The sequence below is a fragment of the Ochotona princeps genome, chromosome 12 (genome assembly GCF_030435755.1).
Source record: "Ochotona princeps isolate mOchPri1 chromosome 12, mOchPri1.hap1, whole genome shotgun sequence".
NCBI lineage: Eukaryota > Metazoa > Chordata > Mammalia > Lagomorpha > Ochotonidae > Ochotona > Ochotona princeps.
In genome coordinates this window covers 58,779,092-58,798,613 of record NC_080843.1, presented here as the reverse complement: position 1 = coordinate 58,798,613, position 19,522 = coordinate 58,779,092, and the positions used below count along the sequence as shown (strand labels likewise).

General features: G+C 40.4%; 1 protein-coding gene across 5 annotated transcripts in view; it reads left to right on the top strand.

The window, feature by feature from the left end:
- FRY (FRY microtubule binding protein) overlaps positions 1-19,522 on the top strand; it is a 440,002-nt gene that overhangs the window by 212,795 nt on the left and 207,685 nt on the right. The window contains exon 1 of one of the 5 annotated variants that reach the window (XM_058670889.1): positions 2,933-3,971. The exons of the other annotated variants lie outside the window; for them this stretch is intronic. Coding sequence (XP_058526872.1) covers positions 3,911-3,971 — 61 coding nt within the window. The 5' untranslated portion in view covers positions 2,933-3,910. Of the gene's footprint in view, positions 1-2,932; positions 3,972-19,522 lie in introns of those variants that run through there. 5 annotated transcript variants of the gene reach the window in all.

The following is a 19,522-nucleotide window of genomic DNA, read 5'->3' as shown; positions in this document are numbered from 1 at the left end:
TTCATTTTATTTATTTGAAAGGCAGGTTACAAAGAAAGAGGAAGAGAAAGAAAAAGACGTTCCATCTGCTGGTACACACACACACACACACACACAACCATGATGGCAAAGGCAGGGCCATGTCCAAACCAAAAGTCTGAAATTCCATCCCAGTGTCCCAGGTGGGTGGCAGTGGCCCAGATAAGTGTTTATTAGCAGGCACTTCAATATGAGATGCTGGTGTTGAAGGAGCAGCTTAATAGGCTGTGACAAAATGCTGGAACCCTCCGTGCCAATATCTTTTTTTTAAAGATTTATTTGTTTTCTTTATTTTTTGCATTTTTTTACATTTTGTTATTATTGTCATTTTATGATTCAGTTCCTTATTCCCTTATCCCCTCCCCAATTCCCTCCTCCCCACCTAGTTCCTCTATATCATTACTAACACATAATTCTTCATACACAGTCATATGTCCATCATTGCAGGCATGGACAATGCCGTGCCAGTATCTGAACTTGTATTTACTGAATTTCTAGGACGACTAACATGTATGTGTTTATACAAAGGAAGTGTAATCATTTTATTCTTGAAACATTTCATTAAATGCTTACATATCACAAACTGGTTCTAAAGCCTCTGTTTTGAGAAATAATTGAGTTTTTAAGAGTAATAATGAAACCTACTAGAATCATTGTCAGCTTACTTTCTTCAACACATCAGGGAGCCTGAATGATACAACTATCACAGCCATATCATTTTACACGTTGACTGTTTCTTCAACCTGTAAAAGTTGTCTTGAGTTGGTGTCCAAATGAGATTTCTCGTTTCTCATGAAATAATAGAGCAGATAGTCTCAGAATTAAGTGAAGCAGGCAGAATTCCATAGGCTTCATTTAATGGATAATTATATGTGGAATCCTCAAATCCTTGATGGAAAAAAATGTATTATATTGGATTCCAAGCTTATTTGCACCTGAGTGAGCTTAATTTTCTTTTTCCTATGAAGTTTTTGAAGTACCCTTCTATCAGAGAAGAGAATGGGGAGTAACCTTCATTCTTTCCCATTGCTGTCAGCCTGAGCACACACCTTCCTGGAGGCTGCGAGGAAGCTGAATGCTCTTGGCTCTGAGCTTCTGCTCTAAGAACCATTGGGCCTGACTTTATTTTTGAGTCATGATGCGAAGGCCACACAAAGCAGAAAGGAAATCCTTATGAAAATTAGACTAACTGGGCAAGAAAAACATTCTCAACTTTAAAGTCATCCATTCTGTGAATACTTGAGGGTTACTAGGAAACTTCCAAACAAGCCAGTGAACCAGTTTATTTTTATTAAATTTCAGATTACATTAACAAAGTTTGAAATACATGGCATTTATTCACAATCATTGGGGAGATAGCCATCTATGAGCAAATCTCTCCCAATCATGCAATTTATCTCTTGAAGTGACAAACATTTCAACTTAAGAGATGAAGACATTCGAAACTGTGTTTTATTCTCTTTCTCTCTGTGTATTTCTGCTACAGAATGTTATCCTAGTTTAACCCTGTCTGAATAATTTAAATTATTGTCAAATTTATTAGTTATTATTAGAGTTCTACAATACTCTTACCCACCCCTCTTTATAAATTTTAAGAATGTTTTGGTTTTTTTTTTTTTCCCGGATTTTTGGAACACTGTGAGCCATCAATTGACCACAATTGCTCATATTGTTGTAAGAGAAGTCTCCAAAAAGTTTATGGAAAATTAATGCATGAAAACATAGTGCATATGTTTTAAATTTTTACAAAATTATTTATTTTTCCTAATCTTATTTTTCATAAACTTTTAAAGTATTATTGGATGCCTGTCCTTTCCTAAGGTTCTTGAGCCGTGATTTGTTGCTTTGCAGTTGCCATCCCCTGAGTTGGAGGGGAAAAGATTGTTAGAATTCTGTGTAAGGCAGGAGAACTAGGTCCAAGCTGGCAAGGGATCAGTGAGGTGAAAGATATCAAAGGAGGCTTCTGTCTCTGGAAGTTCTGGAGATGCAACATTTCTGAACACAGTCAAGTACAAAGTTTGAGAATGACTGTTCATTGTCTACAAAGAGGAATGCTCTAAGGTTATAGTGTGTAGGAGTCTCATTCATGTTAAGGAAAGTGCTAGAGTGAATATTAGTAAATGTGATAATGCTGGATTCGGGGTGACCTTGGGCAGTCCTTTTTAAATTTTCTTTCATCAACTCTAAAATGGAAATGGCAACCTACTCTATATGCTTGCTATGAAGACATCATGAACTATTGCATGGAAAACACCTCACATGGTGTAAGGCAAGGCCAGTGACCGGGGCATGCAAGCTCCCTTTTCTGCATTTCTTCTCACACTTCCCTTAAGTGTTGTTTGTTCATTGGTATCTATTAATAGAATGGAAAAGCAAAACAATAAAACGTTTTTTTCTTATTTTTATAAGACTGCAACATTCTAGTAGTTGAACAGCAGTCACATCATCTGAGAAGTTGCTCTAATAATATAGCATGAGAGACTTGAGACCAACAAAGTGCAAATTTTCAATCTGCTGAACGCCAGTTATGATATAGAAGGAAAAGTCCTTATTTGTCCAAACACATAGACCTCCATAGGCATGCTATTATTGTAGAGTTGTTTTGAGCCTTTTCATCAAGTGTGCCCAAAGTGTCTCGTGTCCCCTCCAGTCAACACTTTAAGAAGCATGCCTGGCCCTGATTGTGCAGAAATGCGGGGAGACCCTGAGCCATTCTCACCAGACCAAGCAGGCCAGAACCACTCCAGGTGTGCCTTCCGGTGAACTGCAGTTTTCCTTCTCACGAAATGTTTCAGCTCATCAGTCAGTTCTCCCCCCATGCTGTCTTGTAATTTCTGTCTATGTACTTAAAGAAAACCTTTAATTATCCTGAGTAAATCAAGACTAAAAAAAATGACTTTGGTTTCTCAGTCTTCACAGCTGTGTGAGTGAAGAAATGGATTTTCATCGGGCCTCCTGGAATGCATCCGTCAGAGTTATGCACACTGGCAGGCCCATTGGTTACACTTTTAGTTTGTGTTTAAGTAAAATGTGCATTTTTCCTTGCTATCCCCTCATTAGCCTGACCCTCTTTGCTTTTAAAGGTGAGAGCTTAATGCTGCTACTGGCTGCGGCTTGGTTTTATGAACTAGGTTTCCCACAGGTTGGTTTAGTCTGTATCATTTCAAATCAGATGGCTGCAGATTTGAATCCAAATTTCTTTATGAGTTATACGAGTTATGTCAACAGTTGTTCAGTGCTTGCTTTTCCCTAAGGGTGCATGGTTTCTCAGTGGCTCTTGGCCTCCAGTGGGAATTCTCTGCTGTTGGTATTGTCTGGAAGAATACAAGCTGTGTAAAGCCATTTGTACTTGGGGACAGGAGCCCCAGTTCCCAGAGCAACGGTTTATCACCCTCCCTGCGTTATCTTTGCCCTTACATTTCTGCAGTCACGGGACCGTGTCCTCAGCCAGTTAAGCGTGCAGGGTCGCGCATGGGTTCAGCATGCATGGACTGTTTATGAAAAGCCATGTGGGTTGGGCTCATGTTCCTGGAGTGCTTTGAACAGCTTTATTAATCTGTCAGCATAGTATGTTCTTGTGGATAAATATAGACATACGGGCACTATGTGAGTTGTAGGTCACGGTCTTACTGTGCAGCTAAAAATTGTCCCATTGGTTTGAACAGTCTGCCCTGGCCGGAAGGCCTGTTTGAGTATATCTTCTACTGTAGCTCTTTCGCACCTGACTAAAAATACATCTTGGACCAAAAATACAAGAGCACTACCTTGTGGCTGAGACACTTAGGGTGTCAGTGAGCAGTTGGATCATGGAGCCCGTCATTATGTTTTTCTGCTTTGGAACATAGTCCGTGTAGCCGTCCCAGACGTGCAGTTTGGGTTTCTTTTCAGGCCCATGGAGATTACAACAGCTTGTTGGAGACGGTCCTGTGTGGTCAGCTTCATCAAAGGGCTCGGTAGGTACAGGAGGCTGATGCCGTAGGTGTAGCTTCTCATGTATTATTCAATGCAAAGGCGGGAGGATTTGCTTTAAAAGTCTCGTTGGGCAGGGGCCGGGGAGCAGTTGTATTTACTGGCAGCGGCTTGCGTAGAGGAAAGCCATTGTTGGGAATCGAGAGTAACGGCTTTTACATCTTGAGTTGGGATTTGTAGTATTTCAGGGGTGAGATCTCCTTTTTATGTCCGAGGCTATGGAATAATCAGCTGTGATGGAATGGAATTTTTCTGTGCGCTCAGCTTTCATGAAAAGATTTGTTGTGACCGTACTGTAAAGTGCTGATCTGTAACAAGAGCTAGTGTATATTTGGAAAACAATTCATACCACCCTATTTAATATTACAGCAAAGATAGGATTTTAGCTTCATTCTTCTAAATACTAAGGTAAATACCCTCACTTGGCTTGTTCTAAGTATTGTGATCAGCCTGAAGCAGTTTCCCCTCGGCTTTGGCCTAGGTTACACCAACATTTAAGCAATAAATGGTCTTTTTTTTTATGATGATAAGAAATCCCTGAGTCTATGGAACTGTATCATGAAAAATAAAAATTAAAACAAACAAGTAGAACAGAACCTCAACCAACATTACATGGATCCACAGTACATGCCACCGTGTTTCCTTATCAGAGTAGTAGTGTGGTTACATTAGTTCTAGCAGATCATTTTAAACAATATTTTGCAACAAACAAAAAAAACTGATGAGAGGAAACATCCATGACAGAGTTAATTGTAAGTGTCTTGGACATTGGCTGTGTGACTTTCTATGTCATGAAGGCAAGGGAAGATCATTTCTAAGTGGCAGAGGCATAGCTCTAGGAGTGGAGCAACATTCTGTTTATTTCAGGTTTGGGAGACTGAATTGCCTGTTCATTAGTCTACTGAGCCACCTTTTATGAAACTATTCAATATTTACAGCTGGTAGCTACTCATGTTAAGAACAAAATCCTTATTATTCCCTTTTTGTGATGTACAAAGAGGAACATTTTGCTCTCAGAAATTTTTGAATGTTTAACAAGCATATAAATTATAGGATTAAAAATTAAAGTATTAGGTGTTGGGGAAAACACTATATCATAACAGAACTCGTGGGAAATGCTTGTTGTTTCTATTAGGTATCCCTTGGAAATGTTACTGACCCTATTATATTTTATCTCAACAAACCTCTTCCATGGTCTGCTAACTATCTTGACTTCTTTTCCACTCGTTGCCTTTCTTGTTCGTGATATATAAACTTTGCTCTGGTAAGTGATCCCCAACAGCTAAGCGCTGTCTGTGTCTCGGTAGGTTTATCACCATCTTAAATTATATAAACTTCTGGCAGGCCTGCATCCAGTGATTTGTATACTGGACGTTTCCATGCCTATGTGTGCATCAACAAAACCTAAAATCTGTTTTTATTAAATGAGCATCTTCATAAATAATCCCATAGGGACCGGAAATTCAATAAATATTTTGGTGTGGTAAAAATCAAACACTAACAAAACAATAAAAGATTTCAACTGTGCATTTACTTCATAGAGCAAGTGTTTACTGAGCTACTGTTTGTATCATACCGGAAATCCTTTGCTTGCCATAACGGTTGGAAATATGCATTATATTGTAATATCATTAATAACATTAAGTTGTATGTGTATCATGTGTAATCATAATTGCATTTACACATCATAACATATGTAGGTATATATTTTATAACAGGATATATGTTGTAATGTGTATTGTACCTGCTCATAGGTGTATAACTTTAAGATATAATGCATATTGTGTTAACAAAGATATTGTGGGAGTAGATGCTCCTTCAGATTCCTCACCCCCATCACATAATCTTCAAGAGGAGTAGCTAGAACTTTGGTTTACTGCCTTTGTTTACAGCCTCTGGCACTGCCCTAGTGGTAGGCACCCACACACCATTCGGCACAGTTTCATGCAGGGACCCTGCATATCCCCACCAACTCAGGTACAAAAAGTCACTCCTATTATTCTCTTGCCCTCAATGCTTGACTTCAATGTGCGTCTAATGGATTAGCTCAAGAAGCAGGTTTGTTAACTGTCAGACCCCAGGCTAATGCCCAGGGAGCTGACCCCTCAGCCTCCATAACCTTTTTGTCCTTGACTCACAGTAAGAAGGACAATTTACACTGCGTGACACAGAGAATACACACGTATGTGTCCTAGACAGGCTGAGAACATGAACTTTGTAAAATAGGGCTTACCTCACTGTGCAGCATGCTGTCACGCTGCTGTTTTCTCTAAGTCTAGCTGGTTAAACCAAGCTGGTCAGAACCCACTTATCGGTTCCCTGAGTCAGTACTGGGTCCCTGTTTGCAATGTAACACATTCTCCTTTAAAGATCCTGTAAGCCAAGTGTTCCCAACACAGCATTAATCACATTCTCAGCCAAAGAGGTGGCTGTTGACCTTAATAGAATTTTCTGCTCCTAGGCAGGTTGGTATTTTAATTGTCAGAAAGCATTGCTTGGTAGCAGAAATAACTCTCCCGGCGCTCCTGATGTGAGTCATGGGTTGAATGAAGGGTTTCTAAGCTGTGGATAATTTGTAATCTTGTTCATCTTTATGCTTCCTTACTCCTTGATACCACAAATATTCACAGTGTGCTAAAATATGACAATACAAAGGAATATAATGGGTTCTTTGCCCTGTGGCACTTTAATATAGAGGGGAGATGCATAGAAAACATATGAATGAGGTGTCAGTACGTCAAGAGGAAGCCAGAATTCTGGATGACTGGAAAGGCCATAAAGAAAATCAACAAAAGGAAGGACCAAGGACTAGCTAGCCAGAACAGCCTATCAGAACTCCAAGAAAGTGAGCCACCATACCCTTCTTCTTTGCCCGACTTGTATCATTTCTCTAACCCTCGTGCTCCAGGTCTTTCACATTGAAGCCTTCCCTACCGGTGACTTTCAGGTTGTAGCTTTCGCGTTCCCACCCCCAGGACTCTTGAACCTACAACAGATAAACCTCCCTGCTTCTCTCTCACAGCAGCCTTCCCAGGTCTAGTTCTTTGCGTGTTTCTTAGATAATGCTTGTCGGCCCGCAGATTGATACAGTGTGAGGGCAGGGGCTGTGCCTGTTTTGCTCCTGCAACAGAGAGCCACATGATTGGAGTGGCATGGGCCTTCAGAAAATATCTGGTGACTGAATGAATGGCCACATGAGTGGATGAATAGTCTAAGTTCTTGTGTTCTTCCACTAGGTGTCCAATGTTGTGGCATTTTTGTGACTGAATATATTAGATTTTTTTAAAAAGCCTTCAAGAATCTGTGTCTTTGTATTTCCCATGGAGCTTTCAGGGTGCCTTGTATGTACTAGGACATCAAATGAAATTTGTGCTCAATGCAGTAATTAATCCTACTTTTGTAGTCTTTTGAAACAAAAATACTTCTGAAAGGACCCAAACTATTTTGTAACCCAGATGAGAAAGAGTGCCCAGGCAAACTAGAACACACCTGCATTTGTCCCTGCTGTACATTAGGAATAAGAAGGATCACAAACTTGCAACTTAATTAGAATTTTGCATTGCTACCGCTATGAGATGCAGGCAACTTTTTACAAACATGCCTTCACTTCAAGAAGATAATCCAGACTCCCAGTACATAATATTGTGGTTTTTTTAAAATTTAATGTATTTCTTCAGCTGACAGCTAGAGGTAAAGACAGGTTTCCTTATGTGTATGCTGCAGTTTAGGGAGTTTCTAGTCTGAAAAGGTGAATGACACTTATAAAGGAAGCCACTCCATAGCTGGAGATGCCACTATTTTTGCAAAGTTTTCCACTACAAGGGTGGGGAACTTTTTGTCTGCCAAGGGCCTTTTGGATATTTGTGACATTGTTCAGAAGCCATACAGAATTGTCAGCTTAATTATTAGCCTGCTATAGATCTATTGAATTTTGAGTCCCCTATTATAGTTGCTTTATCCAGGGCCAGACCAAATTATTTGTTGGGCTAACATGGCCCAAAGGCCAGGCATTCCACACCCCTACTATATGACTGACAAATGACAGGGCCTCAATAATTCATATCAATTCAAGGAAAAGGAATGGAATCATTATTAAATATTTGAACTGTGGATGTTTAGAATAAGTGATGTATTTTCACAGCATTTCTGGTATAGTCATAGGTTACACATATTGAAATGATAGCCTGTCCTAGCTGCTTTAGGAATAACAGATAATGGAGCCAGCATCGTGGTACAGAGTTAGGCCACTGCTTGCAACACCAGCATCCAACATGGAGTGCTGATTTTAGTCCCAGTCATTCTGTTTCCAGTCATGCTGCCTATTAATTGCGCCTTGAAATTCAGCAGACGACAGCCTACATACATGGGCCCCTGACAACCTGGATTGAATTTTAGGCTCATGGCATCAACCTGGCCTAGCCTAGGCTTTTATAGGCATTTTCAGGAATAAAGATGAAACATCTCTCCTCTGTCTAGCTCCCTCTCTCCACTGTCACTCAGATCTTCAAATAAAATAAATAAATCCAAAAAGACTAACAAGTGATGATTCTAGAGCCCAGTTAATTCAAGTTCCTTCCTCAAGGTCATGTAGAGCCACACTGGCTCTCCGACCTTTGACTCCAAATCCACTGTTTTTTCCACTGTATTTAACCTGTAAAGTATAAGCTTTGTTGTGGGAGCTACAAAGCTACCAGTTGTTTTGGTAGACAATTGAAGTTGAAAACAGTTTTGTCAACTGGATTAGTTGTTCTCCTTTGCTTTCGTATTTATTGACACCAGTGGTATCAGGGTAAACTTTGTGCCGGGAGCTCTGGCATTCCCTGGGAACTGATGAGGAATGCACACTTCCCAGCCCCACCTGAGCCCCTTACCTGGATGCAGGAGCCAGCCCTCCAGGTGAGCCTGACCTGCTAAATAAAGATTCTGAGCGTCAAGGAGTCCCATTGGAAGTCAATAGATCTTAAAGTAAACATCGAAACATTTGAAGTCTTGTCCAATTGATCACAAATTTTGAATTTGTGGAGTCCAAATTAATGCAATTTTGAGCTCATAGAAAATAAGGAGAAGCAAATGATAGAAGGAAGGGGGAAGGACCAGCAAGGAGCACATGAATGAGGGCACTTTGTCAGTTCTCTTGGGGAGAAAGAGGAAGTTGAAATTCAGGATTATCTGCCTCTGGCAGGTTATTCAATCTCCTTTTGATGAGAAAGGACCTTGAAATGTCAGTGTAACCTCATCTTCCTTTGCTCCCAATCTTGGCAGATGTTCTTTCAGGCACTGATGACGGTGCCTACTTTGAAAATCAGTGAAAAGTCCCTGTAATTGCATCTTAGGGGATGACAGACACTTATAAAGGAAGCCACTGAGGTGTTACTGTCATCCTCGATGATAAAGCTTGGGAAGGCAGAGGAAGAGAAAAAAGATAACAGGACAGCAACTCCATGCTCACTTTCTCATCATCAAACTGCTTGGCTGTTTCCCAGACATTTAGTCTTTGGGAAAACAAAGTGGTTTTGAGATGGACTCAGATGGAAGTAAATAGAGAACTAGGCCTTGAAATACTCTGACTCTTAAGAAAACAGACAGGTGAAAGCTCTGTCACCTAGGGAAGGATGGAGTCTAAATATTTCTGAGATACATCATTAATCAGATTTCATATTTTTGTTCTAGATCTCAATGCTTGATTTTTTTGTACTCCAAGACTTTTCCAGAGCCCTTGGAATGGCTAGAACTTTCAGTTGAGTGGTCAGGCAGCTGGATGTAAGGATTCTCCTTAGGCCGAGGATATATTGATCTTTCCTGGAAGAACTCTTCCTAGGAAACCTCATTCTCCAAATCACATTTACTTTTTATTTTGCCATCCCCTGAAGACCCAGAACTAGCTTATGCCAAAATAAAATTTCTATGTAGACTAATAAAATCTTAAGTAAGTAGCTGGTTTGCTTTTGTTTTGTTAAATGAGATTTTCTTTTTTAAAAGATAGACTTCTTTATTTGAAAAGCAGAAAGAGAGAGAGACAGAGAGAAGCACAAAGTTCTTCCATCCACTGGTTCACTCCCTAAAACCCAAAGCAGACAGCCGGGAATTCCACCTGGCTCTCCGATATGCATGGCAGGAATCCAAGTACATGAGTTATCAGCTGCTACATCCTAGGAGCACTGGTAGGGAGCTGGATCAGAAGGATCAAACAGCGGAGACTCAATCCGAGTACTTGGATATCAGGATGCAGGAATCCCAGACACCGGTGCCACAATGCTCTTTTTTTTTTTTTTAAACACAGTTGAGAAGCTACTGTGATAACACTATATCAGCACATATTGATTGTGTAAAGAACATTGGGAATATACATGCAACAGAACGTTAAGCAGCCTTTAGGAAGAAGGCAGTTGTTGCAATATAGCTATTGGATAGACCTTGAAGATATGATGCTTGAGTAAACCTGCCACAAAAGGACAAATGTTGCATGATTCCACCTGTATAAGGTATCTAAGAGAAATATTCACAGAGTCCTAGAATAGAATGGTAGTTGCCAGGAACAGGAGGGCAGTGGTTATAAGTGGATAGAAAGGTTTGGTTGAGCAAGATGGATAAGTTCCAGGGCTCTACGGCACAGTGTTGTGACATCATCAACAGCAATGTGTTGTAGACTAAAAAGTCTGTTGAGCAAATAGACTTCATGATAAGTGCTATTCCAATACGTTTTCAAAAGATTTGGAGGTAAGGGAAAGCGTATAAGATATCATCAACAAATAAAACACATGGACTCAGATCTTGAGTTAACTACTTGAATCTTCTTCAGTTGCTCAAACTAATTGCTTCATCTTATCCCAACATTTTCCACTTTTTAATAATGGTCTTCAGAGGAAAATATTGCTGTCTGACATGTTTGGAGGATTTTTTTATTCTAATTTCCTTTGCCTTATTTCCTGGATATTTGCTTGGCTTGAGTTTGCAGTACGTTTGCTTGGTTTGCAGTACGTTTTAACATATGATTTCTCAAGCACCCTTACAAATGCATTAATAGACAGTTTATTATTGTTCTGTACTCAGTTTGACATGTTCTCACAGTAGCTGTGTCATCTTCCATTTATGTTTCATAAAATGTTTCTGTGATAACCATAAATGAAACAAGCCCTGTGGAAGAGGAATTTTGGAGCACAAGTGTAGACCTAAAGAAAGATCCCAACCCTCAGAATGCACGGAATACACCGGGAACTAAAACTTGGAATTTTCTGTTTTGTTGAACAGTTACACTGATCTCTAGAAAGTAAAGCTGTAGAAATAGTCTACCATTTCTAGAAAGACTACCTACTCTAGACCATTGGTTACCACTTGGAATCTCAAGGGGTTTGAATAGAGTTGTTGTGGTTTTTAATTCCCAGTGCATATGAATTTTAATAATGAGAACAACAGAAAAAGCATTCAATATTTTTGTAAAACTGGTCCTGTGCATATCTGCCTTTGCAATCCAGTAAAAATCAGGCAAAACATCACTTTTTCAAGGAGAGTGGTGTAGAGTGAATTGGGGAAGCTTTGTGCTTACTGAGCATTTTGATTAAAATTCCCATCTCCACATGAACTATCACATAGGCCAAGGGGGTGGATCAAAAGGTGGACCCTGCCTGCCAGGAGTGTCTGAATTTTCCTGGGTAGTATCAAGAATCTATGCAGCCTTCATTCCTCTTTGAAGCAGCTCCAAACTGTAGCATCTGAGGACTTTGGGCAAGTGAGGAGGAACAGGTACCTCTAGCTGCTTGTTCTTACTCTCTTTTCTGTTAGTCTTAGTTGCAGTCTGATGTGTGTGTGTGTGTGTACACACGGAACAGTTGATGCTGCCCCATCTTAGCACAACGTAAATTTCCTTAAAGCAATGCAAAGCTGCCTTCCCAGTACCTAAAACAGTGCTTGATGGTTACAGATTCATTTGATGGATATTACTGGAAATGAATGAATGAGTGAGCAATGAATGATACCTTCTGAGAAGCTGTTCTGTCTCTAAAAATATGATTGGAAGAAGTCAGTTTCCCTGTAACATTGATTGTAACTATTAGCCTCGCAGACTGTTATGTGAAGAAACTCCAGTTAATGTTTCCTTTCAAATGGTATAATACAAATGTCACTGAACTACAAATTGCAGAAGGATGCCTGTATTGATGATGCATTAGTTAGAAAATAGTCATTCCTGGAAATGTTGTAACTTAAGGAAACTGTACTGATATTCTAAGAGAGTAGAAAGCAGCTGACCCACAAATTAAAGTATCAGTGAAATTAGGGCCAGGAGTCAGGGGCAGAATCGCGTTTAAAAAGTGATCATCTGTGGTCAGAAACTATTAAAGATGAAATGAATGTCCAAGAGAGCTAAAACAGAATGCTTGGTGTAGATAATAAAAATATAAAATGCTACTAAAACCACCCAGCAACATCGAAAAGGAACATAGTTTGGAATAAAATACAATGAAGAAAATCAACAAAAAGGAAGACAATGGAGAAAAATAGAAACGTGCTAGTCTAAGAAAACTTCAATGGGGAAGTGTGAAGAGGAAACAAATTTCAAAACAATTCGTTAATGCAAACCCTAATGAGTAAGTGAAATAACGCCCTTTCCTGTCCACCCAATCAGGCCCCACCCCAGAAGCGCTGGTTGGATAAACTTCCAGAGTAAATGAACTATTACATGAGGCTAGGATGATGGGATGAACAAAGAAGAAAATACAGCTGAAGCTAGAAAATGCTTCACATGGCTGTTCCCAAGCCATATTTTTAGAAATGACTCTGTATCAAGGAACTGAAAAGCCTGATATGCTTTTAAGACCCTATGTAACCATAATAGGTCAGGAGAGCAGAGAAATCTTCCACCTTCTTAGAGTGTGTGAGGAAGATGTTAAGTATAACCTATCAAGATTGTAACAGGTAACTTACAGACAGCAGACTCGAATCTGTATTAGACATTAGCAAAAAGTATAAAGGCATACAGTGGGTTCCAAGAGCCATCCTGACAGCCCCTTAACAAGAGGTCATATTCACAGAGCAGGGTGGGACACCAGAGTGGAGCAGGAGGACAGAAGGAGGCTTGTATCCCAACCCTGGAGACTCCCGGATCCTCAACAGGGGCTATCAGTACGGGCACCAAGGACTACATCCCAATTCCCAAGGAGACCTTGGGGAAATGGAGTGCTCTCGCAGGCTGAGAACTCTGAGGTAAGAAGCTCAGATCCTTCCTCACAGGATCTAATGTCACCAGAATAACAGCCAGGAGCCCTGAATGGTCCTCAGAAACCGAAGAACAGTCAACTTCCTTCGGGATTCGGGAGAGGAGCTTTCTCTGGTCCTAACAGTTCCAACTTTGGCTCCCCTACCTCTCTTGCAATGACCATCAGGGTTACTCCAGAGCCCCCCCCAAAATTGGATCATATAGACAGAGACCAATAAGGAAAGCTAAAAACAGACAGGAAACAGCTTGGACTCCCATATACCTTACGGGGTAGGACACAAAGTAGTTGCTCCTCATTAAGGTATTGAAGATTTCTCTGCACGCCCTTCCTAAAACTGTTCTGCTCCTCAATTGTTAACATATGACTTGAGTTATAAGCCTGTTTGGACTATACTAAATTTTGCGTAGTTCAGTAGAAATCATGCTTGAATACTTTAAGCTGCTAAATATATAAATGAAAATAGACACACAAAAAGAAATGACTGTAAGAGGTATATTTTAGATGTGTTTTGTGACAATTCAAAATAAAGTAAAACTATTTCTTTAAAATAATTCATCCTATGCAAGAAATTTATCTTTTTAAAATAGGTTTCTTCATTTGAAAGAATGATAAAAAGAGGGAGAGAGACAGAAAAGCTCTTTCTTCCACTACTGGTTCACTCCCCAAGTGCCCCACAGCCAGGAATCAGCTCAGCTGAAGCTTAAAGCTCCGAACACCATCTGGGTCTGCCATGTGGATACAGGAACTCAAGCACTGGGGCCATCGTCTGCTGCCTTCTTCCAGGATGCATACTAGCAAGTAGCTGAATCTGAAACAGAGGCAGAACTCAATCCCAGGAACTCTGCTATGGGATGTGGGCATTTGTGGTTTAACTTCAGTGCACCACAGTCCCTACCCATAGGCAGGACATTCAAAGGAAGTTTTCAATACAACAAAAAATTGTTCCTTCAGCACTCATGAGAATACTTTAGAAAGTTTGTGGATAAACAGAAGTAACAGATAAGCTTACTTTGGGGCAATGAAAAATTTTAAATCTGAGCGTATTTTTTCATACTATTTATCTTCCACAAGCTTTTTAGAGACCCCTGTATTTGGGTGGGGAAGATGAGCTGGACAAACTGTCAGGACCCTTTTATGGCAAGTGATTCCATTTTCTACTTTCAGCCCTAGAATAAAGAGCAAGCTGGCCCTAGCTCAGAGCAGTTGAGTGGCACTGCAAGTGTAGGCCCTATTGAAGAGGAGAGCCCCACCTAGCCCCAGCCAGGTGACAAGGAGACTCTGATGTGCTCCTTGAGTGGTAAACATGTGCTTGTCAGGAGTAAGGAGCAGGGAAGCACCTCAGGGGGAAATAGAAAATCTCATCACTTCTAGCCTTAGCAAAGTTGAAAACAGGGCCTAAGTGTGGCTGTTCCAGAGCCCATGTTCTATTTTGCTTCTGCAATCAAAAGTAAATTTCAGGGCCCAGTGGCGTGGCCTAGTGGCTAAAGTCCTCTCCCTGAATGCGCCCCGGGATCCCATATGGGCGCCAGTTATAATCCCGGCAGCTCCACTTCCCATCCAGCTCCCTGCTTGTGGCCTGGGAAAGCAGTCGAGGACGGCCCAAAGCCTTGGGTTCCTGCACCCGCGTGGGAGACCTGGAAGAGGTTCCTGGTTCCTGGCTTCGGATTGGCGCAATACTGGCCGTTGCGACTCACTTGGGGAGTGAATCATCGGATGGAAGATCTTCCTCTCTGTCTCTCCTCCTCTCTGTATATCTGACTTTGTAATAAAAATAAATAAATCTTTTTAAAAAAAGTAAATTTCAATTTAAAGGGAGATCCATGAAGAACTAGATTTAATTCTTAAAAATGTTTTTAAATTTCTCTTACTCAAAAAGCAAAGTGATGGAGAAAGAGGGCAGGGGGATTTTCCATCTGCTGGTTTGCTTCCACTTATGGCCACAACAGCCTTTTGACCTGAGCGAGAAAGAAGCCAGGAGCCAGGAACTGCATCCTGATCTCTATGTAGATGGGCAAGGAGCCAAGTGACTGGATCATATTCTGCCTGCTCCCGTGTATTAGCTGGAGGTTGGAATGGAAGCGAGTAACCAGGACTAGAACTCGCACTCTGATACAGTATGCTGCTGCCACATGCAGCAGCTCAAGTCACTGCACCACAGTGCCTACCGTGGATTTAAGTCTTGGGAGCTGGATCTTTAGGGGCATGGATTGATCTGTATTACACAATAAAAAAAAAAGTTTACATCTTTTTGAAATGGAAACCTTTTGGCAATTTATTATCAATCTTTTACCCACTTATTTTTACCTTTTTGTGGGACTTAGGGTCATCCTCATGAAAATGAATTAAGAGCACATGCTAGATGGAGTCCTCAGTGCCTTCATCCTTGGGGACCAGCAGGTTCAGGCAACTGCGTCTTTAAGTTATTCCATTCTTTGTCTCTTCTATTGTTTCTAGTGTTTCTACCCGTAGGAGTAATACTTCTTCTTTAGAACTTTCTATTTCCAGATTATCAGTGTCTGCCAATATTCATGTGGAATGTGGATAAATCTACCTAAATTCTTTGATGATGAAGCTCCTTATGTAAAATGCTGTAGTAATTGTATAGAACCTATACAATCATCCTGTGCACTTTAAATAGCCCCAATTTATTTATACTCACTACAGTTTAAATAACATGGAAATTTTTGTCACACTGTATAGGGGAAGAAAAAAATTTATGTGTTCAGTAGAGGCATTTTCTTGGAATATTTTCCATCCAGTTGGTTGATTGAATCTGGATAGATGTAGGATATGTATATGAACCAACTCTGTTTTGACCTTAGAAACTACATATACCGTGTAAGTTATAGAGTGAAAGCAAACATTATGTCAATGGGAGCTAAGGATTTTTTTTACAAAGATTTATTTTTATTGGAAAGTCAAATTTACAGAGAGAAGGAGAAACAGAAAGATCTTCTTTCTGCTGGTTCACTCTCCAGGAACCTGCAACATCCAGAGATGAGCCAATCCAAAGCCAGGAGCCAGGAACTTCTTCCAGGTCTCCCATGTGGGTGTAGGGTCCCCAGGCTTTGGGTCATCCTCGACTGCTTTCCCAATCCATAAGCAGGGAGCTGGATGGGAAGTGGGGCAAACGGGATACAAACCAGCACCCATATGGGATCCTGGCACATGCAAGGTGAAGACTTTAGTCAATAAGCTACCACGCTGGGCCCCTAATGATCTTTTTTAAAGGTAATTTTCTAATTTTTAGACTAATGCAGACTTTGTCACTCAAATTTGATGGTCAAGGAACATGTGTTTTTTGGTTTTTTTCTTTTTTTTTCTTTCTTTTTTTTTTTTTTTTTTAGCCCTTAACTGTATTGTCACCAAATAATCTGCATTCTTGAAAGGTGCCATGTCACAAGTCACAATGTTTAGTTTTGAAAATTTAGCATTCATAACAAAATGAATGAATATGGTAGAATGAATAGGAGAAACTGAAACTTGAAGTTGATTGGATTCAAGGAGACTTGCCCCAGTATCCAATCCTGTGTCTCCATCTGCCCCGGAGATTGGTGTTTGGAAGAATGATGGGCACTGTCTCCTTAGTTGCTGTCTAAAAGGCTAGCATAACTCCAGCGTACTAAGACTCTTCACTCAAACATTTGTAGTCACAAAGTTATCTGGCTTTGGAGTACAGGTGCTTGTTTTTGACAATAGCAGTGAATTAGTTCTTTGACCTCTGAAATGGAAGATGTGTCTAACAGATAATATGGTGTCTGGTTTTTAGCTACTGAATTCGAAATACACTCTTGGGGAAGGACTGCCAGAGGTCATTGTAATGGAAATTCTCTCACTACAGTTATGGCTTGTGGGCCCTAGAGCCCTAGACTTATGAATCTGTTCTTGCAGTTCTGTGTTCCATCAGCCCCTTTATTTCTGTAACCTAGAAATGGATTTCAACCTGTGGAAAAACTAAGAATACATAGTTGTACTTCAAGTACACGTTTCAAGTTTCCAAATTCCAGTCTCTGGTGTAATGCCCTCAATATGTTAGGGAGGTACCTTGTTCCAACAGGAGGGCACTCTGTCTTAGAGTCCAGAGGCCTTGTAAGGTGTCTACGCCGTGACAATTATAGGCAAAGCAAGGGGAGTGGCCAGGATTTTATTGTCATCGCCTGATTTTTTAATATGTAGCTTGAGGATAAGTAGCACCTTTTAGTCAGCTATTTCCAGTGCCATTTAATTAATGACTCTTATTGCATATGCTGAACCCTGTTCATTATTTATTTATTTGTTTACTTGCTTGCTTGAAAGGTAAGAGTTACAGAGAGAGAAGGAGACACAGAGGCAGAGAGGTCTTCTCTGCTGGACTATTTCCCAGATGGCCTCAATGGCCCCTGCTGGGCCAGGAGGAAGCCAAGAGACTGGATTTCCTTATGAATCTCCCATGTGGGTAGCAGGAGCCCATGCACTTAGCTCATCTTCTGCCATTTTCACAGGCATTAGCAGGGAGATGGTCAGAAGTAGAGGAACAGGGGCTAGAATCCATGTTCTGTATGGGCAGCTGGGTATCACAGGCAGTGGATTAACATGCTTTACCACAACACCAGCCCTGCACCCATTCTTGAAGACACTGGCCTACTGACACCCCATGAATGACTCTGAGACCTACAGAAAGAAACCAAGATTCCATTTATAGTTAGGAAAGTAATTTCTTATCTGTGCACAGGTTCCATGTCCATGGACTCAGCCATCCTCCAATCAGAAATACTTGAGAAAAAAAAAAGTGTACTGAACTTGCAGTGTTGTCTTCTTGCCTTTATTATTTGAACAATGTAACAATTATTTGCATGGCTTTCATGTTGTATCAGTTCTGTAAGTCTCTTAGAGATGATTTATAGTAAATAACGTAATGTGTATAAAGACTTATTGTGTTGCACTTGGGAGAGCACACCATTATAATGGAACTTTCCAAAGGCTACAGATGAGAAGGTACTTAGTTCAATTATACTTTCAGGACCAACTCCAAGTAATAACAGGAGGATTTAATGAGTAAAGAAGGAAAGATGGAAGCAAAAGGGCGAAGCCAGGAAGCCTGAAGTTAGAATGGAATGCTGGTGGGTCATTTAAAGCACCAGCAAGGCTTGGGCACAGGGTCCAAGAAGGCTGCCAGGGGAGCTTGAATCTAGGCTCGTGTATTTGGGATCTGATATGGAAACTGAATGCTCTTGACAGTTCAGAGGGAAAAGGTGTTTCAAAGAATATCAGGCAGAAGACAGATTGATTTTGTGTGTAAATGAGATGGGATAAAGTCAGCCAAGAGGCTGCGTTCATAACCAAAGCCATCGATTTCCATGCACCTAGACTAGGATGTGTTGATGCAAATGGTAAGATGAAAGAAGTAATACATAGTCCATGTTCTTGTTCTGCCTTGAGGGCTCCTATTGGTTGTTAGGCTGTAGAGGTAGTTGGAGATCTGAAAGGACCCTCAAAAAAAAAAAAAAAAAAAAAAAAAAAGAAGTGGTGCTTCCTCTGTAGGTCAGGTGAAATGAACTGGAGAGGAAGAGGAAATGTATGTCAGAGGAAACGAACTGGAGAGTCATCCACAAAGCAACTGGGGATATGTTTGTGATTCAATAAAGGAAACAAAGTGCATGTGTGTTTTTCTCAGCGCTGGGCTTGAGTTAGAGCTGTCTACAACTGTAATTTTCTAAAGGATGTTCAGCTTTCATGTAGAACTCTGCTCCTTTTTGGTCCATGACATCCCTCTCATCTTGGTTTCCAAACTGCAAGTCTCCTTTTATCTCGACACTCTTCCTTGAACTTTGTTTCCAATCCTGTAAAACTATTCTATTTTAAAATCATATTTTATCATTATCTTGTCCTCAGCATTCTCTTAATACCTACTGTGTTGAGAGTGAAAAGTAAAACCCATTCTTTAGATGGCATTGAAATACAATGTTAGTTCCTTTCCCAAGCAAAAGCCACAGGGCTTCTGAAAATTGGTTCTTAGAGACCTCTGGAAGCCCCAGAATCTTAACATGTGAATAGGAGTCACAGAGCTCCTGTTATTAATAAAACTTGGGCAACAATTACTTTTTTCTCATATACATTTCCTTAGTCCTTTTGCCTGATACATAAAAAAATGATGCCCCAAACACCTGAAATATGATTGATTTATCAGTTTGCAATAAGCTAGCAGTGTGATTTGCCTTAAGTAGTGCTGGTCAGAGGAATTTTGATCTATCTGGTATGATGCAAATATGTGATCAAAAGTTAAATTCTAATACCATTTCTAAAGAATAAAACCAGGTTATGATATAAAGTATGACATTTTTATG